This window comes from Oncorhynchus nerka, linkage group LG4 (genome assembly GCF_034236695.1).
Source record: "Oncorhynchus nerka isolate Pitt River linkage group LG4, Oner_Uvic_2.0, whole genome shotgun sequence".
NCBI lineage: Eukaryota > Metazoa > Chordata > Actinopteri > Salmoniformes > Salmonidae > Oncorhynchus > Oncorhynchus nerka.
Genome location: NC_088399.1, coordinates 18,975,233 through 19,000,030, shown reverse-complemented (window position 1 = coordinate 19,000,030; position 24,798 = coordinate 18,975,233). Strand labels below are relative to the sequence as shown.

Here is a 24,798-nt window from a genome sequence, read left to right as displayed (position 1 = left end):
AACTCCCAGCAGAGCCCAAGTCTAATGTGTATATCCTCTGGCCTGTTTAAACTCCCAGCAGAGCCCAAGTCTAATGTGTATATCCTCTGGCCTGTTTAAACTCCCAGCAGAGCCCCAAGTCTAATGTGTATATCCTCTGGCCTGTTTAAACTCCCAGCAGAGCCCCAAGTCTAATGTGTATATCCTCTGGCCTGTTTAAACTCCCAGCAGAGCCCAAGTCTAATGTGTATATCCTCTGGCCTGTTTAAACTCCCAGCAGAGCCCAAAGTCTAATGTGTATATCCTCTGGCCTGTTTAAACTCCCAGCAGAGCCCCAAGTCTAATGTGTATATCCTCTGGCCTGTTTAAACTCCCAGCAGAGCCCCAAGTCTAATGTGTATATCCTCTGGCCTGTTTAAACTCCCAGCAGAGCCCAAGTCTAATGTGTATATCCTCTGGCTTGTTTAAACTCCCAGCAGAGCCCAAGTCTAATGTGTATATCCTCTGGCCTGTTTAAACTCCCAGCAGAGCCCCAAGTCTAATGTGTATATCCTCTTCCGTGTTGATGTTAATGTGTTGATGTTCTCCATATCCATAGCCAGAATGATTTAGCAGTGCATGGTGATAACAGGTTTCCTGTTATATTCATCAGAGGTGTAGGGAGGGTGAAGTCTGGGAATCCAAAAAATAGTAATTATACAGATGATTAACAAAACATGCACACGACAATATTCATACCTTGGTTTTGATAATGGTTTTCATACATACCTTGTCCACAAAGTAGAGGCCTATGTGTTGTTTTATTGAAGAGGGAAAGGGAAAGGGGGATACCTAGTCAGTTGTACAACTGAATGCATTCAACTGAAATGTGTCTTCTGCATTTAACCCAACCCCTCTGAATCAGAGAGGTGCAGGGGGCTGCCTTGATCATATACCAATACCAATTGAATACCTTTGTATGCATCCTCGTCTGTATACCTGCAGACAGACTCAAAAGTGAGCAAGTTCAGTCATCTGCAGCCAACACAGCCAGCCTTCAACACATTCTTACCTCTTTGTTGATTGATATCCATTGAATTGTGTCCATTTTCTGTTTTAGAAATATTTGCACAAATCTGAAAGGATAGATGGTATCATCATAAAACAATATCCATTTAGATCATATAAGGGACTAACCTTAAATTGAGGAGATCTTTACATGTTTCAGTTACTGTTAGTGCCTGAACCTGCTGTCTTTTCAAATCCAAATGTTTCGATCGGCCAGTTAGGTCCTTGAAAGAACCCCCCACCAACTAATGAGGTTCTATGAACCACACCTCCTATGGGGTTCTTGGAAGAACCTTTTGGGGGCCATTTTCAGTGCCAAGAACCCTAAGGTTCTTCAAAGAACTTTGAGGATCTTAGAAGAAGCCTTGTTGAAGCCCTCGTTTTTAGAGTGTAGTTATCTTAGCCAAACAAGACAACAACAGTCTTTCATCTTGATCATGATGACCAATTAAAACAAATTCAAAAGAGCAATCAAAACACAAATAGCTTGATGCCCCAAAAACATCTAAATGAATGGGACCTGTCAGCCATTGCTACCAGTACGGCACCATTTGTGTGGTAGTGTCTGTATATTTGTTTTTGTGGGGTTGACACGTGGTGTTTCATGCTATCTTTAAATCATGGTACACCCAGAACTAGTAAATGCTAATCCAACCAATCTAAGACACAGTCCACTCAGACGCTGCCGGCTGCACAGCCAAAACCTCTGTCTCTGGAGAGTGTATTCACATAGGCATGTGTGTATTTGTGTGTGTGTGTTAGAGAGAGATTGAGATAGGGAGAAAGAAGTGAGAGAAATGGAGGAAGGAAAGAGAGAAAAACTGATAATGAGATGTTGATTTGAAAGAAAGACAGAAGAAATTGACTGACAACTGTGTGTGTTTGTGTGTGTGTGTGTGTGTGTGTGTGTGTGTGTGTGTGTGTGTGTGTGTGTGTGTGTTTTGATTTTGAGTAATTTTTGTCTGTGAGAAAGAGACAGGGAAGGAGGTGTGAGAGAAACCGACTAACAACTAGGGACATTGAGAGTGTGGGCTAAAGTTACACTTGTTTGCTTCATTTCATTAAAATATTCATTTTTTGACTATTTGTGTTCAACTTTGTCAGTTAAAGAGATTTCTCTTCCTTCCCCTGTAGATGATCAGGAGTCGTCATGGACGACCAGGTCTCTGTCACTCAACCTGAAAAACCATTACAGCTTGAGCAGCATGGACCAGCCCATCACCTCCACCCCTGCAGGGCCACTCCAAAAAAAAAACCTCACCGCTTCCCAGGTGGATGGTGCCGAGTCCTACCTCAACCTCCTCAACCTGGAGAATGGGACCAAACCACTGGGCTCTCAAAACGGGGGGGAGAAGGAGACAGACACACTCATCAGAAGAACATCCAATGGGAAGCCAGGGCGGAAAGACAGCTCGGAAGTGTCGTCAAATGAGATTGTGCGGTTCGAAACAAGGAATTTGACAGCCCTGGATGAAAGGTAAACTACCTAAACATAGCTTAGTTTATACATCTTACTGTACAAACCTTTCTTGAAGACCAGCCACATTTGAGAGTAGCCATATGCCAGAGGGCCTATTCAATGCAGCACAGCACAGCACACACACACACACACACACACACACACACACACACACACACACACACACACACACACACCATTGCCTGGTCATGATTATACACAATGTATTGGAGCTCCTATTTGGCAGTCACAGACAGTACAGTCCCTCTCTTTCATCTAGAAGAAAAGGAGTCAGGAGCTACTAGCCTCCTCTCATCCCCACACAACAGAACAGGCTTCCTCTCATCCCCACACAACAGAACAGGCCTCCTCTCATCCCCACACAAGAGAACAGGCCTCCTCTCATCCCCACTCAACAGAACAGGCCTCCTCTCATCCCCACACAACAGAACACAACAGAACAGGCCTCCTCTCATCCCCACACAACATAACAGGCCTCCTCTTATCCCCACACAGCAGAACAGGCCTCCTCTCATCCCCACACAACAGAACACAACAGAACAGGCCTCCTCTCATCCCCACACAACATAACAGGCCTCCTCTTATCCCCACACAGCAGAACAGGCCTCCTCTCATCCCCACACAACATAACAGGCCTCCTCTCATCCCCACACAGCAGAACACAACAGAACAGGCCTCCTCTCATCCCCACACAACAGAACAGGCCTCCTCTCATCCCCACACAACAGAACACAACAGAACATGACTCCTCCCATCCCCACACAACAGAACAGGACTCCTCTAATCCCCACACAACAGAACACAACAGAACATGACTCCTCCCATCCCCACACAACAGAACAGGCCTAGCCTCCTCTCATCCCCACACAACAGAACACAACAGAACAGGACTCCTCTCATCCCCTCACAACAGAACAGGCCTAGCCTCCTCTCATCCCCACACAACAGAACACAACAGAACAGGCCTCCTCTCCAGTGGGTGGGTTTGGCGATGAATACGTAGTGAGGGCCAGCCAACAAGAGCATACAGGTCGCAGTGGTGGGTAGTATATGGGGCTTTGGTGACAAAATGGATGCCACTGTGATAGACCCCATCCAATTTTCTGAGTAGAGTGTTGGAGGCTATTTTATATCACATAAGCCAAGGATTGGTAGGATACTCAGTTTTACAAAGGTATGTTTGGCAGCATTTTGTTGCGAAATAGGAAGCCGATTCTAGATTTAATTTTGGATTGGAGATGCTTAATGTGAGTCTGGAAGGAGAGTTTACATTCTAACCAGACACCTAGGTATCTGTAGTTGTCCACATATTCTAAGTCAGAACCGTCCAGAGTAGTGATGCTAGGTGGGTGGGTCGGATGCGGGCAGCAATCGGTTGAAGAGCATGCATTTAGTTTTACTAGCATTTAAGAGTAGTTGGAGGCCACGGAAGGAGTGTTGTATGGCATTGAAGCTCGTTTGGAGGTCTGTTAACACAGTGTCCAAGGAAGGGCCAGATGAATACAGAATGGTGTCGTCTGTGTAGAGGTGGATCAGAGAATCACCAGCATCAAGAGCGACATCATTGATATATACAGAGAAAAGAGTCGGCCCGAGAATTGAACCCTGGGGCACCCCCATAGAGACTGCCAGAGGTCCGGACAACAGGCCCTCCAATTTGACACACTGAACTCTATCTGAGAAGTAGTTGGTGAACCAGGCGAAGCAGTCATTTGAGAAACCAGGGCTATTGAGAATGCGGAGAGTCGAAAGCCTTGGTCAGGTCGATGAAAACGGCTGCACAGTACTGTCTTTATTGATGGCGGTTATGATATCGTTTAGGACCTTGAGCGTGGCTGAGGTGCGCCCATGACCAGCTCGGAAACCAGATTGCATAGTGGAGAAGTTAACCTGTTTGTTAACTTGGCTTTTGAAGATTTTAGAAAGGTATGGTAAGATAGATAAAGGTCTATAACAGTTTGGGTCTAGAGTGGCTCCCCCTTTGAAGAGGGGGATGACTGTGGCAGCTTTCCAATCTTTAGGAATCTCAGACGATATGAAAGAGAGGTTGAACAGGCTAGTGATATGGGTTGCAATTTTGGCGGATAATTTTAGAAAAAGAGGGTCAAAATTGTCGAGCCCAGCTAATTTGTAGAGATCCAGATTTTGCAGCTCTTTCAGAACATCAGCTGTCTGGATTTGGGTAAAGGAGAAGCGGGGGGGTTTGGACAAGTTGCTGCAGTGGGTGCTGAGATGTTGACCGGGGTAGGGGTAGCCAGGTGGAAAGCATGGCCAGCCGTGGAAGAATGCTTATTGAAATGATTGATTATCGTATATTTACTGGTGGTGACAGTGTTTCCTATCCTCAGTGCAGTGGGCAGCTGGGAGCTGCTCTTATTCTCCATGGACTTTACATTGTCCCAAAACTTATTGGAATTAGTGCTACAGGATGCAAATTTCTGTTTGAAAAAGCTATCCTTAGCTTCCTAACAGACTGTGTATATTGGTTCCTAACTTCCCTGAAAAGTTTAATATTGCGGGGGCTATTCGATGCTAATGCAGTACGCCACAGGATGTTTTTGTTCTGGTCAAGGGCAGTCAAGTCTGGAGTGAACCAAGGGCTGTATCTGTTCTTAGTTCTAGATTTTTTTAATGGGGCCATGCTTATTTAAGATGTTGAGGAAAGCACTTTTAGTGACGGGATGAGGTCAATATCCTTCCAGGATACCCGGGCCAGGTCGATTAGAAAGGCCTGCTCGCTGAAGTGTTTTAGGAAGCGTTTGGTAGTACATCTCTCTAGTATGTATTATATCAGGTAATGTAGTTGTGTTGAGGTTTGGTAGTACATCTCTCTAGTATGTATTATATCAGGTAATGTAGTTGTGTTGAGGTTTGGTAGTACATCTCTCTAGTATGTATTATATCAGGTAATGTAGTTGTGTTGAGGTTTGGTAGTACATCTCTCTAGTATGTATTATATCAGGTAATGTAGTTGTGTTGAGGTTTGGTAGTACATCTCTCTAGTATGTATTATATCAGGTAATGTAGTTGTGTTGAGGTTTGGTAGTACATCTCTCTAGTATGTATTATATCAGGTAATGTAGTTGTGTTGAGGTTTGGTAGTACATCTCTCTAGTATGTATTATATCAGGTAATGTAGTTGTGTTGAGGTTTCGTAGTACACACTATATTTTTAGGGATGGGGGACACATTAAAAGTCAGCCTCTCAATTTAATTCAAACATAATATGTTTACATTGCCTAAGCAAATGAAAGAGATAATAAACAAAAGTAAAATGAACAGTCAACATAACATTCATAAAAGTTTTAAAGGAATAGAGATATTTGAAATGTCATATTATGGCTATATACAGTGTTGTGACGATGTACAAATAGTTCAAGTACAAAAGAGAAAATAGATTTTGTGTTCAGTGTGCACATAGTCTTCTCTTGACGTTGTACACAGGGGATATTGTTTGCAGAATTCTTTATGCAGAGTCTCAATTTGGTGTTTGTCCCATTTAGTGAATTCTTGGTTGGTGAGCGACCCCAGACCTCACAACCATAAAGAGCAATGGGTTTTTGCCAGATCCTAAATGGAATGTCACATTTGATGTTCCTTTTGATGACGTAGAAGGCCCTTCTTGCCTTGTCTCTCAGATCGTTCACAGCTTTGTGGAAGTTACCAGTGGTGCTGATGTTTAGGCTGAGGTAGGTATAGTTGTTTGTGTGCTCTAGGGCAACGGTGTCTAGATTTGTATTTGTGGTCCTGGCAACTGGACCTATTTTGGAACACCATTGTTTTTGTTTTACTGAGATTTACTGTCAGGGCCCAGGTGTGGCAGAATCTGTGCAGAATATCTAGGTCTCTCTCTCTCTACGTTCCTCACAACCCCTCTCAGTACCATTTAGACCCACAGGGCCGTGACACTCCTCCAGGGTGTAAAGCCCATTAACAGCGGGAGGAATAAAACGTTGTGATTGGCTCTGCAGTGCTTAGGAGTGCTCTGTGTGTGTGTGGACATACATGTGTGTGTTTTAAGGTCTTTGTCCCCCCCCCTCTCTGTATGAGTGGGTCAGGCAGAAACAAAGCCCTCAGAGACTGTGTTTAAATCCCTGCAGTCAGACTCACATCCTGTCGTTTCCTATGACCAATCCACAGACAGACACACACACATACACACCAATCCCAGCTCCTCTTCCCCACAAATCCTGTAACTCTATCCCCCAACATATGGGTAAAATCAACCCCTGTTTGTCAAAAGGCAGGGAAAACACACCAAAAAAACATGAGGAAACTTCCAAATGTTAAGTTCAAACCTTCCTTGTTTTTTCCCAAGCAACTGTGTCACACAGCAACAGTCCAAGTTGACATTGAAGCCAGCTGGTGAGAGAGGGCTGTGTCTGAGGGAGGATAGTGGAGCTATTCCTTTATTACCAGTGGTCTCATACCCTCCTCCTTTTCTCTCTCTCTCACTCTCTCTCTCTGTTTTTTTTGTGCCAGTATACAGATCTGGGACCAGTCTAATAGAAATTGAGTCTGTTATGGTAACATACTGGGTTATGTACAAGCCACAGAGCAGGACAATACAGGATGGAGAGGGAGTGAGAGAGAGAGAGGGAGAGAGGTAGAAAGGGGAGTGGTAGAGGGAGAGAGGTAGAAAGGGGAGTGGTTGAGGGAGAGAGGTAGAAAGGGGAGTGGTTGAGGGAGAGAGGTAGAAAGGGGAGTGGTTGAGGGAGAGAGGTAGAAAGGGGAGTGGTAGAGGGAGAGAGGTAGAAAGGGGAGTGGTAGAGGGAGAGAGGTAGAAAGGGGAGTGGTAGAGGGAGAGAGGTAGAAAGGGGAGTGGTTGAGGGAGAGAGGTAGAAAGGGGAGCGGTAGAGGGAGAGAGGTAGGGGAGTGGTTGAGGGAGAGAGGTAGAAAGGGGAGTGGTAGAGGGAGAGAGGTAGAAAGGGGAGTGGTTGAGGGAGAGAGGTAGAAAGGGGAGTGGTTGAGGGAGAGAGGTAGAAAGGGGGAGTGGTAGAGGGAGAGCGGTAGAAAGGGGAGTGGTTGAGGGAGAGAGGTAGAAAGGGGAGTGGTAGAGGGAGAGAGGTAGAAAGGGGAGTGGTTGAGGGAGAGAGGTAGAAAGGGGGAGTGGTAGAGGGAGAGAGGTAGAAAGGGGAGTGGTGAGGGAGAGAGGTAGAAAGGGGAGTGGTTGAGGGAGAGAGGTAGAAAGGGGAGTGGTAGAGGGAGAGAGGTAGAAAGGGGAGTGGTAGGTAGAGGAGAGGGGAGAGGTAGAAAGGGAGTGGTTGAGGGAGAGAGGTAGAAAGGGGAGTGGTAGAGGAGAGAGGGAGAAAGAGTGGTAGAAAGGGGGAGTGGTAGAGGGAGAGAGGTAGAAAGGGGAGTGGGAGGGAGAAAGAGGTAGAAAGGGGAGGGTAGAGGGAGAGAGGTAGAAAGGGGAGTGGTAGAGGGAGAGAGGTAGAAAGGGGAGTGGTAGAGGGAGAGAGGTAGAAAGGGGGAGTGGAGAGGGAGAGAGGTAGAAAGGGGAGTAGAGGGAGAGGGAGAGAGGTAGAAAGGAGGGGAGTGGTAGAGGGAGAGAGGTAGAAAGGGGAGTGGTAGAGGGAGAGAGGTAGAAAGGGGAGTGGTAGAGGGAGAGAGGTAGAAAGGGGAGTGGTAGAGGGAGAGAGGTAGAAAGGGGAGTGGTAGAGGGAGAGAGGTAGAAAGGGGAGTGGTAGAGGGAGAGAGGTAGAAAGGGGAGTGGTAGAGGGAGAGAGGTAGAAAGGGGGAGTGGTAGAGGGAGAGAGGTAGAAAGGGGAGTGGTGAGGGAGAGAGGAGAAAGGGGAGGTAGGGAAAGGGGAGTGGTAGAGGGGTAGAAAGAGGGAGAGAGGTAGAAAGGGGAGTGGTAGAGGGAGAGAGGTAGAAAGGGGAGTGGTAGAGGGAGAGAGGTAGAAAGGGGAGTGGTAGAGGAGAGAGGTAGAAAGGGGAGTGGTGGAGGAGAGAGGTAGAGGGGAGAGGTAGAAAGGGGAGTGGTAGAGGAGAGAGGTAGAAAGGGGAGTGGTTGAGGGAGAGAGGTAGAAAGGGGAGTGGTAGAGGGAGAGAGGTAGAAAGGGGAGTGGTAGAGGGAGAGAGGTAGAAAGGGGAGTGGTAGGGGAGAGAGGTAGAAAGGGGAGTGGTTGAGGGAGAGAGGTAGAAAGGGGAGTGGTAGAGGGAGAGAGGTAGAAAGGGGGAGTGGTTGAGGGAGAGAGGTAGAAAGGGGAGTGGTTGAGGGAGAGAGGTAGAAAGGGGAGTGGTAGAGGGAGAGAGGTAGAAAGGGGAGTGGTTGAGGGAGAGAGAAAGAGGTAGAAAGGGGGAGTGGTAGAGGGAGAGAGGTAGAAAGGGGAGTGGTTGAGGGAGAGAGGTAGAAAGGGGAGTGGTTGAGGGAGAGAGGTAGAAAGTGGGGGAGTGGTAGAGGGAGAGAGGTAGAAGGTAGGGGGAGTGGTTGAGGGAGAGAGGTAGAAAGGGGAGTGGTAGAGGGAGAGAGGTAGAAAGGGGAGTGGTTGAGGGAGAGAGGTAGAAAGGGGAGTGGTAGAGGGAGAGAGGTAGAAAGGGGAGTGGTAGAGGGAGAGAGGTAGAAAAGGGAGGTGGAAAGGTAGAAAGGAGTGGTAGAGGGAGAGAGGTAGAAAGGGGAGTGGTTGAGAGGAGAAAGGGGAGGTAGAAAGGGGAGTGGTAGAGGGAGAGAGGTAGAAAGAGGGAAAGGAGGGTTGAGGGAGAGAGGTAGAAAGGGGAGTGGTAGAGGGAGAGAGGTAGAAAGGGGAGTGGTAGAGGGAGAGAGGTAGAAAGGGGAGTGGTAGAGGGAGAGAGGTAGAAAGGGGAGTGGTAGAGGGGAGGTAGAGGGTAGAAAGGGGAGAGGTAGAGGGAGTGGAGGTAGAAAGGGGGAGTGGTAGAGGGAGGGAGAGGTAGAAAGGGGAGTGGTAGAGGGAGAGAGGTAGAAAGGGGAGTGGTAGAGGGAGAGAGGTAGAAAGGGAGTGGTGAGGGAGAGAGGTAGAAAGGGGGAGTAGAGGGAGAGGGAGAGAGGTAGAAAGGGGAGTGGTAGAGGGAGAGAGGTAGAAAGGGGAGTGGTAGAGGGAGAGAGGTAGAAAGGGGAGTGGTAGAGGGAGAGAGGTAGAAAGGGAGGGTAGAGGGTGGTAGAGGGAGAGAGGTAGAAAGGGGAGTGGTAGAGGGAGAGAGGTAGAAAGGGGAGTGGTAGAGGGGAGAGGTAGAAAAGGGAGAGTGGTAGGGGAGGGAGAGAGGTAGAAAGGGGAGTGGTAGGAGAGGGAGAGAGGTAGAAAGGGGGAGTGGTAGAAAGAAGAGGTAGGGAGTGGTAGAGGGAGAGAGGTAGAAAGGGGAGTGGTAGAGGGAGAGAGGTAGAAAGGGGGAGTGGTAGAGGGAGTGGGAGAGAGAGGTAGAAAGGGGAGTGGTAGAGGGAGAGAGGTAGAAAGGGGAGTGGTAGAGGGAGAGAGGTAGAGAAGGGGGAGTGGTAGAGGGAGAGAGGTAGAAAAGGGAGAGGGTAGAGGGAGAGAGAGGTAGAAAGGGGAGTGGTAGGAGAGAGGTAGAAAGGGGAGTGGTAGAGGGAGAGAGGTAGAAAGGGAGGGAGAGTGGTAGTGGAGGGAGAGAGGTAGAAAGGGGAGAGGTAGAAAGAGGAGAGAGGTAGAAAGGGGAGTGGTAGAGGGAGAGAGGTAGAAAGGGGGGGAGTGGTAGAGGGGGGAGAGAGGTAGAAAGGGGAGTGGTAGAGGGAGAGGGAGGTAGAAAGGGGAGTGGAGAGGGAGAGAGGTAGAAAGGGGAGTGGTAGAGGGAGAGGTAGAAAGGGGAGTGGAGAGGGAGAGAGGTAGAAAGGGGAGTGGTAGAGGAGAGAGGTAGAAAGGGGAGTGGTAGAGGGAGAGAGGTAGAAAGGGGAAAGAGGGTGGGAGGGAGAGAGGTAGAAAGGGGAGTGGTAGAGGGAGAGAGGTAGAAAGGGGAGTGGTAGAGGGAGAGAGGTAGAAAGGGGAGTGGTAGAGGGAGAGAGGTAGAAAAAGGGGAGTGGTAGAGGGAGAGAGGTAGAAAGGGGAGTGGTAGAGGGAGAGAGGTAGAAAGGGGAGTGGTAGAGGGAGAGAGGTAGAAAGGGGAGTGGTAGAGGGAGAGAGGTAGAAAGGGGAGTGGTAGAGGGAGAGAGGTAGAAAGGGGGAGTGGTAGAGGGAGAGAGGTAGAAAGAGAGGTAGAAAGGGGAGTGGTAGAGGGAGAGAGGTAGAAAGGGGAGTAGGTAGAGGGAGAGAGGTAGAAAGGGGAGTGGTAGAGGGAGAGAGGTAGGGAAAGGGGAGTGGTAGAAAGGGGAGGGAGAGAGGTAGAAAGGGGAGTGGTAGAGGGAGAGAGGTAGAAAGGGGAGTGGTAGAGGGAGAGAGGTAGAAAGGGGAGTGGTAGAGGGAGAGGGAGAAAGGAGTGGTAGAGGGAGAGAGGTAGAAAGAAAGGAGAGTGGTAGAAAGGGGAGTGGTGAGGGAGGAGGTAGAGAGGTAGAAAGGGGAGTGGTAGAGGAGAGGAGAGTGGTAGAGGAGAGAGGTAGAAAGGGGAGTGGTAGAGGGAGAGAGGTAGAAAGGGAGTGGTAGAGGGAGAGAGGTAGAAAGGGGGAGTGGTAGAGGGAGAGAGGTAGAAAGGGGAGTGGTAGAGGGAGAGAGGTAGAGGGGGACAGTGGTAGAGGGAGAGAGGTAGAAAGGGGAGTGGTAGAGGGAGAGAGGTAGAAAGGGGAGTGGTAGAGGGAGAGAGGTAGAAAGGGGAGTGGTAGAGGGAGAAAGAGGTAGAAAGGGGGAGTGGTAGAGGGAGAGAGGTAGAAAGGGGGAGTGGTAGAGGGAGAGAGGTAGAAAGGGGAGTGGTAGAGGAGAGAGGTAGAAAGGGGAGTGGTAGAGGGAGAGAGGTAGAAAGGGGAGTGGTAGAGGGAGAGAGGTAGAAAGGGGAGTGGTAGAGGGAGAGAGGTAGGGGAGAAAGGGGAGTGGTAGAGGAGAGAGGTAGAAAGGGGAGTGGTAGAGGGAGAGAGGTAGAAAGGGGAGTGGTAGAGGGAGAGAGGTAGAAAGGGGAGTGGTAGAGGGAGAGAGGTAGAAAGGGGAGTGGTAGAGGGAGGAGAGAGGTAGAAAGGGGGAGTGGTAGAGGGAGAGAGGTAGAAAGGGGAGAGGGTAGAGGGAGAGAGGTAGAAAGGGGGGGGAGAGGGAGAGAGGTAGAAAGGGGGAGTGGTAGAGGGAGAGAGGTAGAAAGGGAGTGGTAGAGGGAGAGAGGTAGAAAGGGGAGTGGTAGAGGGAGAGAGGTAGAAAGAGGTAGGGAGTGGGAGGAGAGGGAGAGAGGTAGAAAGGGGAGTGGTAGAGGGAGAGAGGTAGAAAGGGGAGTGGTAGAGGGAGAGAGGTAGAAAGGGAGTGGTAGAGGGAGAGAGGTAGAAAGGGGAGTGGTAGAGGAGAGAGGTAGAAAGGGAGTGGTAGAGGGAGAGAGGTAGAAAGGGAGTGGTGGAGGGAGAGGGTAGAAAGGGGAGTGGTAGAGGGAGAGAGGTAGAAAGGGGAGTGGTAGGAGAGGGAGAGAGGTAGAAAGGGGAGTGGTAGAGGGAGAGAGGTAGAAAGGGGAGTGGTAGAGAGGGAGAGAGGTAGAAAGGGGAGTGGTAGAGGAGAGAGGTAGAAAGGGGAGTGGTAGAGGGAGAGAGGTAGAAAGGGGAGTGGTAGAGGGAGAGAGGTAGAAAGGGAGTGGAGAGGGAGAGAGGTAGAAAGGGGGAGTGGTAGAGGGAGGGAGAGAGGTAGAAAGGGGAGTGGTAGAGGGAGAGAGGTAGAAAGGGGAGTGGGAGAGAGGTAGAAAGGGAGTTGAGGGAGGGAGAGAGGTAGAAAGGGGAGTGGTGAGGGAGAGGGAGAGGGGAGGTTGAGGGAGAAAGGGGAGTGGGTGAGGGAGAGAGGTAGAAAGGGGAGTGGTTGAGGGAGAGAGGTAGAGTGGTAGAAGGGGAGTGGTAGAGGGAGAGAGGTAGAAAGGGGAGTAGAGGGAGGTAGGGGAGTGGGAGGGAGAGAGGTAGAAAGGGGAGTGGTAGAGGGAGAGAGGTAGAAAGGGGAGTGGTGAGAAAGAAAGGGAGTGGTAGAGGGAGAGAGGTAGAAAGGGGAGTGGTAGAGGGAGAGAGGTAGAAAGGGGAGTGGTTGAGGGAGAGAGGTAGAAAGGGGGAGTGGTGGTAGAGGGAGAGAGGTAGAAAGGGGAGTGGTAGAGGGAGAGAGGTAGAAAGGAGTGGTAGAGGGAGAGAGGTAGAAAGGGGAGTGGTGAGGGAGAAAGGGGAGTGGTAGAGGGAGGTAGAAAGGGGAGTGGTAGAGGGAGAGAGGTAGAAAGGGGAGTGGTAGAGAGGGAGAGAGGTAGAGAAGGGGAGTGGTAGAGGGAGAGAGGGAGAGAGGTAGAAAGGGGAGTGGTAGAGGAGAGAGGTAGAAAGGGGAGTGGTAGAGAGAGAGAGGTAGAAAGGGGAGTGGTGAGGGAGAGGAGAAAGAGGTAGAGGAGAAGGTAGGGGAGTGGTAGAGGGAGAGAGAGGTAGGAAAGGGGAGTGGTAGAGGAGGGAGAGGGGGAGGTAGAAAGGGGGAGTGGTAGAGGGAGAGAGGTAGAAAGGGGAGTGGTAGAGAGGGAGAGAGGGAGAGAGGTAGAAAGGGGGAGTGGTAGAGGAGAGAGGTAGAAAGGGGAGTGGTAGAGGGAGAGGTAGAAAGGGGAGTGGTAGAGGGAGAGAGGTAGAAAGGGGAGTGGTAGAGGGAGAGAGGTAGAAAGGGGAGTGGTAGAGGGAGAGAGGTAGAAAGGGGAGTGGTAGAGGGAGAGAGGTAGGGAGAGAGGTAGGGGAGTGGTAGAGGGAGAGAGGTAGAAAGGGGAGTGGTAGAGGGAGAGAGGTAGAAAGGGGAGTGGTAGAGGGAGAGAGGTAGAAAGGGAGTAGTAGAGGGAGAGAGGTAGAAAGGAGTGGTAGAGGGAGAGAGGTAGAAAGGGGAGTGGTAGAGGGGAGAGTGGTAGAAAGGTAGGGGAGTGGTAGAGGGAGAGAGGTAGAAAGGGGAGTGGTAGAGGGAGAGAGGTAGAAAGGGGAGTGGTAGAGGGAGAGAGGTAGAAAGGGGAGTGGTAGAGGGAGAGAGGTAGAAAGGGGAGTGGTAGAGAGGGAGAGGGAGGTAGAAAGGGAGTGGTGAGGGAGAGAGGTAGAAAGGGGGAGTGGTAGAGGGAGAGAGGTAGAAAGGGGAGTGGTAGAGGGAGAGGGAGAGAGGTAGAAAGGGGAGTGGTAGAGGAGAGAGGTAGAAAGGGGGAGTGGTAGAGGGAGAGAGGTAGAAAGTAGAGGGAGTGGTAGAGGGAGGAGAGGTAGAAAGGGGAGTGGTAGAGGGAGAGAGGTAGAAAGGGGAGTGGTAGAGGGAGAGAGGTAGAAAGGGAGTGGTAGAGGGAGAGAGGTAGAAAGGGGGAGTGGTAGAGGGAGAAGAAAGGGGAGTGGTAGAGGAGAGAGGAGAGAGGTAGAGGGGAGTGGTAGAAAGAGTGGGGAGAGGTAGAAAGGGGAGTGGTAGAGGGAGAGAGGTAGAAAGGGGAGTGGTAGAGGGAGAGAGGTAGAAAGGGGAGTGGTAGAGGGAGAGAGGTAGAAAGGGGAGTGGTAGAGGGAGAGAGGTAGAAAGGGGAGTGGTAGAGGGAGAGAGGTAGAAAGGGGAGTGGTAGAGGGAGAGAGGTAGAAAGGGGAGTGGTAGAGGGAGAGAGGTAGAAAGGGGAGTGGTAGAGGGAGAGAGGTAGAAAGGAGTGGTAGAGGGAGAGAGGTAGAAAGGGGAGTGGTAGAGGGAGAGAGAGGGAGAGAGGTAGAAAGGGAGTGGTAGAGGGAGAGGTAGAGAGGTAGAAAGGGGAGTGGTAGAGGGAGAGAGGTAGAAAGGGGAGTGGTAGAGGGAGAGAGGTAGAAAGGGGAGTGGTAGAGGGAGAGAGGTAGAAAGGGGAGTGGTAGAGGGAGAGAGGTAGAAAGGGGAGTGGTAGAGGGAGAGAGGTAGAAAGGGGAGTGGTAGAGGGAGAGAGGTAGAAAGGGGAGTGGTAGAAAGAGGGAGAGAGGTAGAAAGGGGAGTGGTAGAGGGAGAGAGGTAGAAAGGGGAGTGGTAGAGGGAGAGAGGTAGAAAGGGGAGTGGTAGAGGGAGAGAGGTAGAAAGGGGAGTGGTAGAGGGAGAGAGGTAGAAAGGGGAGTGGTAGAGGGAGAGAGGTAGAAAGGGGAGTGGTAGAGGGAGAGAGGTAGAAAGGGGAGTGGTAGAGGAGAGAGGTAGAAAGGGGAGTGGTAGAGGGAGAGAGGTAGAAAGGGGAGTGGTAGAGGAGAGAGGTAGAAAGGGGAGTGGTAGAGGGAGAGAGGTAGAAAGGGGAGTGGTAGAGGGAGAGAGGTAGAAAGGGGAGTGGTAGAGAGAGGAGAAAGGGGAGGTAGAGGGAAAGGGGGAGTGGAGGGAGAGGGAGAGAGGTAGAAAGGGGAGTGGTAGAGGGAGAGAGGTAGAAAGGGGAGTGGTAGAGGAGAGAGGTAGAAAGGGGAGTAGAGGGAGAGAGGTAGAAAGGGGAGTGGTAGAGGGAGAGGAGAGAGGTAGAAAGGGGAGTGGTAGAGGGAGAGAGGTAGAAAGGTAGGAGTGGTAGAGGAGAGAGGTAGAAAGGGGAGTGGTAGAAAGGGAGTGGAGGGAGAGAGGTAGAAAGGGGAGTGGTAGAGGGAAAGAGGTTGAGGGAGAGAGGTAGAAAGGGGAGTGGTAGAGGGAGAGAGGTAGAAAGGGGAGTGGTAGAGGGAGAGAGGTAGAAAGGGGAGTGGTAGAAAGGGGAGTGGTAGAGGGAGAGAGGTAGAAAGGGGAGTGGTAGAGGGAGAGAGGTAGAAAGAGGGAGAGAGGTAGAAAGGGGAGTGGTAGAGGGAGAGAGGTAGAAAGGGGGAGTGGTAGAGGGAGAGAGGTAGAAAGGGGAGTGGTAGAGGGTAGAGAGGTAGGGAAAGGGGAAAGGGAGTGGTAGAGGGAGAGAGGTAGAAAGGGGAGTGGTAGAGAGGTAGAGGGGGAGGTAGAGGGAAAGGGGAGTGGTAGAGGGAGAGAGGTAGAAAAGGGGAGAGGTAGAGGGAGAGAGGTAGAAAGGGGAGTGGTAGAGGGAGAGAGGTAGAAAGGGGGAGTGGTAGAGGGAGAGAGGTAGAAAGGGGAGTGGTAGAGGGAGAGAGGTAGAAAGGGGAGTGGTAGAGGGAGAGAGGTAGAAAGGGGAGTGGTAGAGGGAGAGAGGTAGAAAGGGGAGTGGTAGAGGGAGAGAGGTAGAAAGGGGAGTGGTAGAGGGAGAGAGGTAGAAAAGAGGGAGTGGTAGAAAGGAGGAGGGAGAGAAGAAAGGGGAGTGGTAGAGGGAGAGAGGTAGAAAGGGGAGTGGTAGAGGGAGGGAGAGAGGTAGAAAGGGGAGTGGTTGAGGGAGAGAGGTAGAAAGGGGAGTGGTAGAGGGAGAGAGGTAGAAAGGGGAGTGGTAGAGGGAGAGAGGTAGAAAGGGGGAGTGGTAGAGGGAGAGAGGTAGAAAGGGGAGTGGTAGAGGGAGAGAGGTAGAAAGGGGAGTGGTAGAGGGAAGAGGTAGGGAGTGGTAGAGAGGAGAGAGTGGTAGAAAGTAGGGAGTGGGAGGGAGAGGTAGAAAGGGGAGTGGTAGAGGGAGGAGAGAGGTAGAAAGGGGAGTGGTAGAGGGAGAGAGGTAGAAAGGGGAGGGTGGTAGAGGGAGAGAGGTAGAAAGGGGAGTGGTAGAGGGAGAGAGGTAGAAAGGGGAGTGGTAGAGGGAGAGAGGTAGAAAGGGGAGTGGTAGAGGGAGAGAGGTAGAAAGGGGAGTGGTAGAGGGAGAGAGGTAGAAAGGGGAGTGGTAGAGGGAGAGAGGTAGAAAGGGGGAGAGAGGTAGGGAGAGTGGTAGAGGAGAGAGGGGGAGGTAGAGGGAGAGAGAAAGGGGAGTGGTAGAGGGAGAGAGGTAGAAAGGGGAGTGGTAGAGGAGAGAGGTAGAAAGGGGAGTGGTAGAGGGAGAAAGAAAGGGGAGTGGTAGAGGGAGAGAGGTAGAAAGGGGGAGGTAGAGGGAGAGAGGGAGAGAGGTAGAAAGGGGAGTGGTAGAGGGAGAGAGGTAGAAAGGGGAGTGGTAGAGAGGTAGAAAGGGTAGGAGAGGGAAAGGGGAGTGGTAGAGGGAGAGAGGTAGGGAGTGGTAGAGGGAGAGAGGTAGAAAGGGGAGTGGTAGAGGGAGAGAGGTAGAAAGGGGAGTGAAGGAGAGAGGTAGAGGGAGAGAGGTAGAAAGGGGAGTGGTAGAAAGGAGAGAGGTAGAAAGGGAGTGGTAGAGGGAGAGAGGTAGAAAGGGGAGTGGTAGAGGGAGAGAGGTAGAAAGGGGAGTGGTAGAGGGAGAGAGGTAGAAAGAAAGGGGAGGTGGTAGAGGGAGAGAGGTAGAAAGGGGAGTGGAGAGGGAGAGAGGTAGAAAGGGGAGTGGTAGAGGAGAGAGGTAGAAAGGGGAGTGGTAGAGGGAGAGAGGTAGAAAGGGGAGTGGTAGAGGGAGAGAGGTAGAAAGGGGAGTGGTAGAGGGAGAGAGGTAGAAAAGGGGAGTGGTAGAGGGAGAGAGGTAGAAAGGGGAGTGGTAGAGGGAGAGAGGTAGAAAGGGGAGTGGTAGAGGGAGAGAGGTAGAAAGGGGAGTGGTAGAGGGGGAGAGGGAGAAGGGAGAGGTAGAAAGGGGGAGTGGTAGAGGAGAGAGGTAGAAAGGGGAGTGGTAGAGGGAGAGAGGTAGAAAGGGAGTGGTAGAGGGAGAGAGGTAGAAAGGGGAGGGTAGAGGGAGAGAGGTAGAAAGGGGAGGGAGAGAGGTAGAAAGGGGAGTGGTAGAGGGAGAGAGGTAGAAAGGGGGGAGTGGTAGAGGGAGAGAGAGTGGTAGGGAGAGAAGGGGAGTGGTAGAGGGAGAGAGGTAGAAAGGGGAGAGGTAGAAAGGGGAGTGGTAGAGGGAGAGAGGTAGAAAGGGGAGTGGTAGAGGGAGAGAGGGGAGAAAGGGGAGTGGTGGTAGAAATGGGAGTGGAGGGGAGGGAGAGAGGTAGAAAGGGGAGTGGTAGAGGGAGAGAGGTAGAAAGGGGGAGTGGTAGAGGGAGAGGGTAGAAAGGGAGAGGTAGAAAGGGGGAGTGGTAGAGGGAGAGAGGTAGAAAGGGGGAGTGGTAGAGGGAGAGAGGTAGAAAGGGGAGAGAGGTAGAAAGGGGAGTGGTAGAGGGAGAGAGGTAGAAAGGGGAGTGGTAGAGGGAGAGAGGTAGAAAGGGGAGTGGTAGAGAGGAGAGAGGTAGAAAGAGTGGTAGAGGGAGAGAGGTAGAAAGGGGAGTGGTAGAGGGAGAGAGGTAGAAAGGGGAGTGGTAGAGGGAGAGAGGTAGAAAGGGGAGTGGTAGAGGGAGAGAGGTAGAAAGGGGAGGGTAGAGGGAGAGAGAAAGGGGAGGGTAGAGGGAGAGAGGTAGAAAGGGAGTGGTAGAGGGAGAGAGGTAGAAAGGGAGTGGAGAGGGAGAGAGGTAGAGGGGAGTGGTAGAGGGAGAGAGGTAGAAAGGGGGAGAGGTAGAGGGAGAGAGGTAGAAAGGGGAGTGGTAGAGGGAGAGAGGTAGAAAGGGGGAGTGGTAGAGGGAGAGGGAGAAGGTAGGGAGTGGTAGAGGAAAGGTAGAAAGGAGTGGTAGAAAGGGAGAGAGGTAGAAAGTAGAGGGAGAGAGGTAGAAAGGGGAGTGGTAGAGGGAGAGAGGTAGAAAGGGGAGTGGTAGAGGGAGAGAGGTAGAAGGGGGAGTGGTAGAGGGAGAGGTAGAAAGGGGAGTGGTAGGAGAGAGGTAGAAAGGGGGAGTGGTAGAGGGAGAGAGGTAGAAAGGGGAGTGGTAGAAAGGGGAGTGGTAGAGGGAGAGAGGTAGAAAGGAGTGGTAGAGGGAGAGAGGTAGAAAGGGGAGTGGTAGAGGGAGAGAGGTAGAAAGGGGAGTGGTAGAGGGAGAGAGGTAGAAAGGGGGAGTGGTAGAGGGAGAGAGGTAGAAAGGGGAGTGGTAGAGGGAGAGAGGTAGAAAGGGGAGTGGTAGAGGGAGAGAGGTAGAAAGGGGAGTGGTAGAGGGAGAGAGGTAGAAAGGGGAGTGGTAGAGGGAGAGAGGTAGAAAGGGGAGTGGTAGAGGAGAGAGGTAGAAAAGGGAGAGGGTAGAAGGGAGTGGTAGAGGGAGAGAGGTAGAAAGGGGAGTGGTAGAGGGAGAGAGGTAGAAAGGGGGAGTGGTAGAGGAGAGAGGTAGAAAGGGGAGTGGTAGAGGGAGAGAGGTAGAAAGGGGAGTGGTAGAGGGAGAAAGAGTGGTAGAAAGGAGGTAGAAAGTGGTAGAGAGGTAGAAAGGGGAGGTAGAAAGGGAGTGGTAGAGGGAGAGAGGTAGAGGGAAGAAAGGGGTGGTAGGGAGTGGTAGAGGGAGAGAGGTAGAAAGGGGAGTGGTAGAGGGAGAGAGGTAGAAAGGGGAGTGGTAGAGGAAGAGAGGAGAGGGGAGGTAGAAAGGGGAGTGGTAGAGGGGAGAGAGAGGTAGAAAGGGGAGAGGTAGAGGGAGAGAGGAGAGAGGTAGAGGGAGAGAGGAAAGTAGGGAGTGGTAGAGGAGAGAGGTAGAAAGGGGAGTGGTAGAGGGGAGAAGGGTAGAAAGAGTGGTAGAGGGAGAGAGGTAGAAAGGGAGTGGTAGAGGGAGAGGGGTAGAAAAGGGGAGAGAGGTAGAAAGAGGGAGAGAGGTAGAAAGGGGAGTGGTAGAGGGGAGAGGTAGAAAGAGTGGTAGAAGAGGGGAGTGGTAGAGGGAGAGAGGTAGAAAGGGGAGTGGTAGAGGAGAGAGGTAGAAAGGAGAGTGGTAGAGGGAGAGAGGTAGAAAGGGGAGTGGTAGAGGGAGAGAGGTAGAAAGGGGAGTGGTAGAGGGAGAGAGGTAGAAAGGGGAGTGGTAGAGGGAGAGAGGTAGAAAGGGGAGTGGTAGTAGTGGGAGAGAGGTAGAAAGGGGAGTGGTAGAGGGAGAGAGGTAGAAAGGGGAGTGGTAGAGGGAGAGAGGTAGTGGTAGAGGGAGAGAGGAGAGTGGTAGAGGGAGAGAGGTAGAAAGGGGAGTGGTAGAGGAGAGAGGTAGAAAGGAAAGGGGAGTGGTAGAGGGAGAGAGGTAGAAAGGGGAGTGGTAGAGGAGAGAGGTAGAAAGAGGGTAGAAAGGGGAGTGGTAGAGGGAGAGAGGTAGAAAGGGAGTGGAGAGGTAGAAAGGGGAGTGGTAGAAAGGGGAGTGGTAGAGGGAGAGAGGTAGAAAGGGGAGTGGTAGAGGGAGAGAGGTAGAAAGGGGAGAGTGGTAGAGGGAGAGAGGTAGAAAGGGAGTGGTAGAGGGAGAGAGGTAGAAAGGAAAGGGGAGTGGTAGAAAGGGGGAGTAGAGGAGAGAGGTAGAAAGGGGAGTGGTGAGGGAGTTGAGAGGAGAGAGGTAGAAAGGGAGTGGTAGTAGGGAGAGAGGTAGAAAGGGGAGTGGTAGAGGGGAGAGGAAAGGGGAGTGGTAGAGGGGAGAGAGGTAGGGAGTGGTGGTAGAGTGGGAGGGAGAGAGGTAGAAAGGGGGAGTGGTAGAGGGAGAGAGGTAGAAAGGGGAGTGGTGGTAGAGGGAGAGAGGTAGAAAGGGGAGTGGTAGAGGGAGAGAGGTAGAAAGGGGAGTGGTAGAGGGGAGTGGTAGAAAGGGGAGTGGTAGAGGGAGAGAGAGGGAGAGAAAGGGGAGTGGTAGAGGGAGAGAGGTAGAAAGGGGAGTGGTAGAGGGAGAGAGGTAGAAAGGGGAGTGGTAGAGGGAGAGAGGTAGAAAGGGGAGTGGTAGAGGGAGAGAGGTAGAAAGGGGAGTGGTAGAGGGGAGAGGTAGAGGGAGAAAGAAAGGGAGTGGTAGAGGGAGAGAGGTAGAAAGGAGTGGTAGAGGGAGAGAGGGGGAGTGGTAGAGGGAGAGAGGTAGAAAGGGGAGTGGTAGAGAGGAGAAAGGGAGTGGTAGAAAGGTAGGGAGTGGTAGAGAGGGAGAGAGGTAGAAAGGAGAGTGGTAGAGGAGAGAGAGGTAGAAAGGGGAGTGGTAGGAGGAGAGAGGTAGAAAGGGGAGTGGTAGAGGGAGAGAGGTAGAAAGGGAGTGGTAGAGGGGAGTGAGTAGAGGGAGAGAGGTAGAAAGGGGAGTGGTAGAGGGAGAGAGGTAGAAAGGGGAGTGGTAGAGGAGAGGAGAAAGAGGTAGAAAGGGGAGTGGTAGAGGGAGAAAGGAGTGGTAGAAGAGGGGAGTGGTAGAGGGAGAGAGGTAGAAAGGGAGTGGTAGAGGGAGAGAGGTAGAAAGGGGAGTGGTAGAGGGAGAGAGGGAAAGAGTGGTAGAGGGAAAGGAGGTAGAAAGGGGAGTGGTTGAGGAGAGAGGTAGAAAGGGAGTGGTAGAGGGAGAGAGGTAGAAAGGGGAGGTAGAGGGAGAGAAGAAAGGGGAGTGGTAGAGGGAGAAAGGAGAGAGGTAGAAAGGAGAGAGTGGTAGAGGGGAGAGAGGTAGAAAAGTGGTAGGGAGTGGTAGAAAGGAGAGAGGTAGAGGGAAAGGGGGAGTGGTAGAGGGAGAGAAGTAGAAAGGAGAGTGGGAGGGAGAGAGGTAGAAAGGGGAGTGGTAGAGGGAGAGGTAGAAAGGGAGGTAGAGGGAGAGAGAAAGTAGAAAGGGAGTGGTAGAGGGAGAGAGGTAGAAAGGAGTGGTAGAGGGAGAGAGGTAGAAAGGGAGTGGTAGAGGGAGAGAGGAGAAAGAGGTAGATAGTGGTAGGGAGTGGTAGAGGGGAGGAGAGAGGTAGAAAGGGGGAGTGGTAGAGGGAGAGGGAGAGAGGTAGAAAGGGGAGTGGTAGAGGAGAGAGGTAGAAAGGGGAGTGGAGAGGGAGAGAGGTAGAAAGGGGAGTGGGAGAGGGAGAGGGAGAGAGTGGTAGAGGGAGAGAAAGGGGGAGTGGTAGAGGAGAGAGGTAGAAAGAGGTAGAGGGAGAGAGAAAGGGAGTGGTAGAGGGAGAGAGGTAGAGGGAGAGAGGTAGAAAGGGGAGTGGTAGAGGGAGAGAGGTAGAAAGGGGAGTGGTAGAGAGGTAGAGAGGTAGAGAGGTAGGGGAGTGGTAGAGGGAGAGAGGTAGAAAGGGGAGTGGTAGAGGGAGAGAGGTAGAAAGGGGAGTGTAGAGGGAGAGGTAGAAAGGGGGAGTGGTAGAGGGAGAGAGGTCGAAAGGGAGTGGTAGAGGGAGAGAGGTAGAAGGGGAGTGGCTGAGGGAGAGAGGTAGAAAGGGAGTGGTAGAGGGAGGGAGAAAGAGGTAGAAAGGGGAGAGGTAGAGGGAGAGAGGTAGAAAGGGGAGTGGTAGAGGGAGAGAGGTAGAAAGAGTGGTAGAAGGGAGAGTGGTAGAGGGAGAGAGGTCGAAAGGGGAGTGGTAGAGGGAGAGAGGTAGAAAGGGGAGTGGTGAGAGAGAGGTAGAAAGGGGAGTGGTAGAGGGAGAGAGGTAGAAAGGGGGGAGGGAGAGAGGTAGAAAGGGGAGTGGTAGAGGAGAAAGGGAGGTAGAAAGGGGAGTGGTAGAGGGAGAGAGGTAGAAAGGAGAGTGGTAGAGGGAGAGAGGTAGAAAGGGGAGTGGTAGAGGGAGAGAGGTAGAAAGGTGGAGAGGGAGAGAGGTAGAAAGGGGAGGGAGGTAGAGGGAGGGAGAGGGAGAGAGGAAAGGGGAGTGGTAGAGGGAGAGAGGTAGAAAGGGGAGTGGTAGAGGGAGAGAGGTAGAAGGTAGGGAGTGGTAGAGGGAGAGAGGTAGAAAGGGGAGTGGTAGAGGGAGAGAGGTAGAAAGGGGAGTGGTAGAGGGAGAGAGGTAGAAAGGGGAGTGGTAGAGGGAGAGAGGTAGGGAGTGGTAGAGGGAGAGAGGTAGAAAGGGGAGTGGTAGAGGGAGAGAGGTAGAAAGGGAGTGGTAGAGGGAGAGAGGTAGAAAGGGGGAGTGGTAGAGGGAGAGAGGTAGAAAGGGAGTGGTGGTAGAAGGGAGTGGAGAGGAGAGAGGTAGAAAGGGGAGTGGTAGAGGGAGAGAGGTAGAAAGGGGGAGTGGTAGAGGGAGAGAGGTAGAAAGGGGAGTGGTAGAGTGGAGAGAGGTAGAAAGGAGAGAGTGGTAGAGTGGGGAGAGAGGTAGAAAGGGGGAGTGGTAGAGGGAGAGAGGTAGGGAGAGAGGGGAGTGGTAGAGGAGAGAGGTAGAAAGAGTGGTAGAGGGAAAGAGGTAGAAAGGGGAGTGGTAGAGGGAGAGAGGTAGAAAGGAGAGTGGTAGAGGGAGAGAGGTAGAAAGGGGAGTGGTAGAGGGAGAGAGGTAGAAAGGGGAGGGTGAGGAGAGAGAGAGGGAGAGAGGTAGAAAGGGGGTGGTAGAGGGAGAGAGGTAGAAAGGAGAGTGGTAGAGGGAGAGAGGTAGAAGGGAGTGGTAGAGGGAGAGAGGTAGAAAGGGGAGTGGTAGAGGGAGAGAGGTAGAAAGGAAAGGGAGAGAGAGAAAAGGGGGTGGCAGAGGGAGAGAGGTAGAAAGGGGAGTGGTAGAGGGAGAGAAAAGGTAGAGGGAGAGGTAGAAAGGGGAGTGGAGAGGGAGAGAGGTAGAAAGGGGAGTGGTAGAGGGAGAGAGGTAGAAAGGGGAGTGGTAGAGGGAGAGAGGTAGAAAGGAGTGGTAGAGAGAGAGGGAAAGGAGTGGTAGAGGGAGAGAGGTAGAAAGGGGAGTGGTAGAGGGAGAGAGGTAGAAAGGGGAGTGGTAGAGGGAGAGAGGTAGAAAGGGGAGTGGTAGAGGGAGAGAGGTAGAAAGGGGAGTGGTAGAGGAGAGAGGTAGAAAGGGGGAGTGGTAGAGGAGAGAGGTAGAAAGGGGAGTGGTAGAGGGAGAGAGGTAGAAGGGAGTGGGAGGGAGAGGTAGAAAGGGGAGTGGTAGAGGGAGAGAGGTAGAAAGGGGAGTGGTGAGGGAGAGAGGTAGAAAGGGGAGTGGTAGGGGGAGTGGTAGAGGAGAGAGGAGAAAGGGGAGTGGAGAGGGAGAGAGGTAAGGGGAGTGGTAGAGGGAGAGAGGTAGAAAGGGGAGTGGTAGAGGGGAGAGGTAGAAAGGGGAGTGGGAGGGAGAGAGGTAGAAAGGGGAGTGGTAGAGGGAGAGAGGTAGAAAGGGGGAGTGGTAGAGGGAAAGGAGGTAGAGGAAAGGGGGAGTGGTAGAGGGAGAGAGGTAGAAAGGGGGAGTGGTAGAGGGAGAGAGGTAGAAAGGGGAGTGGTAGAGGGAGAGAGGTAGAAAGGGGAGTGGTAGAAGGGAGAGTGGTAGAGGGAGAGAGGTAGAAAGGGGAGTGGTAGAGGGAGAGAGAGAAAGGTAGAAAGGAGTGGTAGAGGGAGAGAGGTAGAAAGGGGAGTGGTAGAGGGAGAGAGGTAGAAAGGGGAGTGGTAGAGAAAGGGGAGTGGTAGAGGGAGAGTGGTAGAAAGGGAGTGGTAGAGGGAGAGAGGTAAAAGGGAGGAGTGGTAGAAGGGGAGTGGTAGAGGGAGAGAGGTAGAAAGGGGAGTGGTAGAGGGAGAGAGGTAGAAAGGGGGAGTGGTAGAGGGGGAGATGGTAGAGAGAGAGGTAGAAAGGGGAGTGGTAGAGGGAGAGAGGTAGAAAGGGGAGTGGTAGAGGGAGAGAGGTAGAAAGGGGAGTGGTAGAGGAGAGAGAGGTGGGAGAGAGAAAGGGGGAGTGGTAGAGGGAGAGGTAGGTAGAGTGGGAAAGGAGAGGGAGGGTAGAGGGAGTGGTAGAGGGAGAGAGGTAGAAAGGAGAGTGGTAGAGAGAGGTAGAAAGGGGAGTGGTAGAGGGAGAGAGGTAGAAAGGGGAGTGGTAGAGGGAGAGAGGTAGAAAGGGGAGTGGTAGAGGGAGAGAGGAGAGAGTGGTAGAAAGGGGAGTGGTAGAGGGGGGAGAGAGGTAGAAAGGGGAGTGGTAGAGGGAGAGAGGTAGAAGGGAGTGGTAGAAAGGGGAGTGGAGAGGAGAAAGGAGGTAGAAAGGGAAAGGGGTGGTAGAGGGAGAGAGGTAGAAAGGGGAGTGGTAGAGGGAGAGAGGAGAGAGGTAGAAGGGAAAGGGAGAGAGGTAGAGGGAGAGAGAGGTAGAAAGGGGAGTGGTAGAAAGGGGAGTGGTAGAGGAGAGAGGTAGAAAGGGGGAGTGGTAGAGGGAGAGAGGTAGAAAGGGGAGTGGTAGGGAGAGGAGAGGAGGTGGAGAGAGAGAAGGGAGTGGTAGAAGGGAGAGAGGTAGAAAGGAGGGAGAGAGGTAGAGGGAGAAAGGGGAGTGGTAGAGGGAGAGAGGTAGAAAGGGGAGTGGTAGAGGGAGAGAGGTAGAAAGGGAGTGGTAGAGGGAGAGAGGTAGAAAGGGGAGTGGTAGAGGGAGAGAGGTAGAAAGGAGTGGTAGAGGGGGAGAGAGGTAGAAAGGGGAGTGGTAGAGGGAGAGGAGTAGAGGTAG

At 52.1% G+C, this 24,798-nt stretch overlaps 1 protein-coding gene across 1 annotated transcript in view; it reads left to right on the top strand.

The window, feature by feature from the left end:
• Positions 1-24,798, top strand: part of si:dkey-34e4.1 (carboxyl-terminal PDZ ligand of neuronal nitric oxide synthase protein) — a 260,757-nt gene that overhangs the window by 170,313 nt on the left and 65,646 nt on the right. Inside the window, exon 10 of the mRNA XM_065017303.1 lies at positions 2,161-2,503. Within this exon, the coding sequence (XP_064873375.1) occupies positions 2,161-2,503 (343 nt within the window). The remainder of the gene's footprint in view (positions 1-2,160; positions 2,504-24,798) is intronic.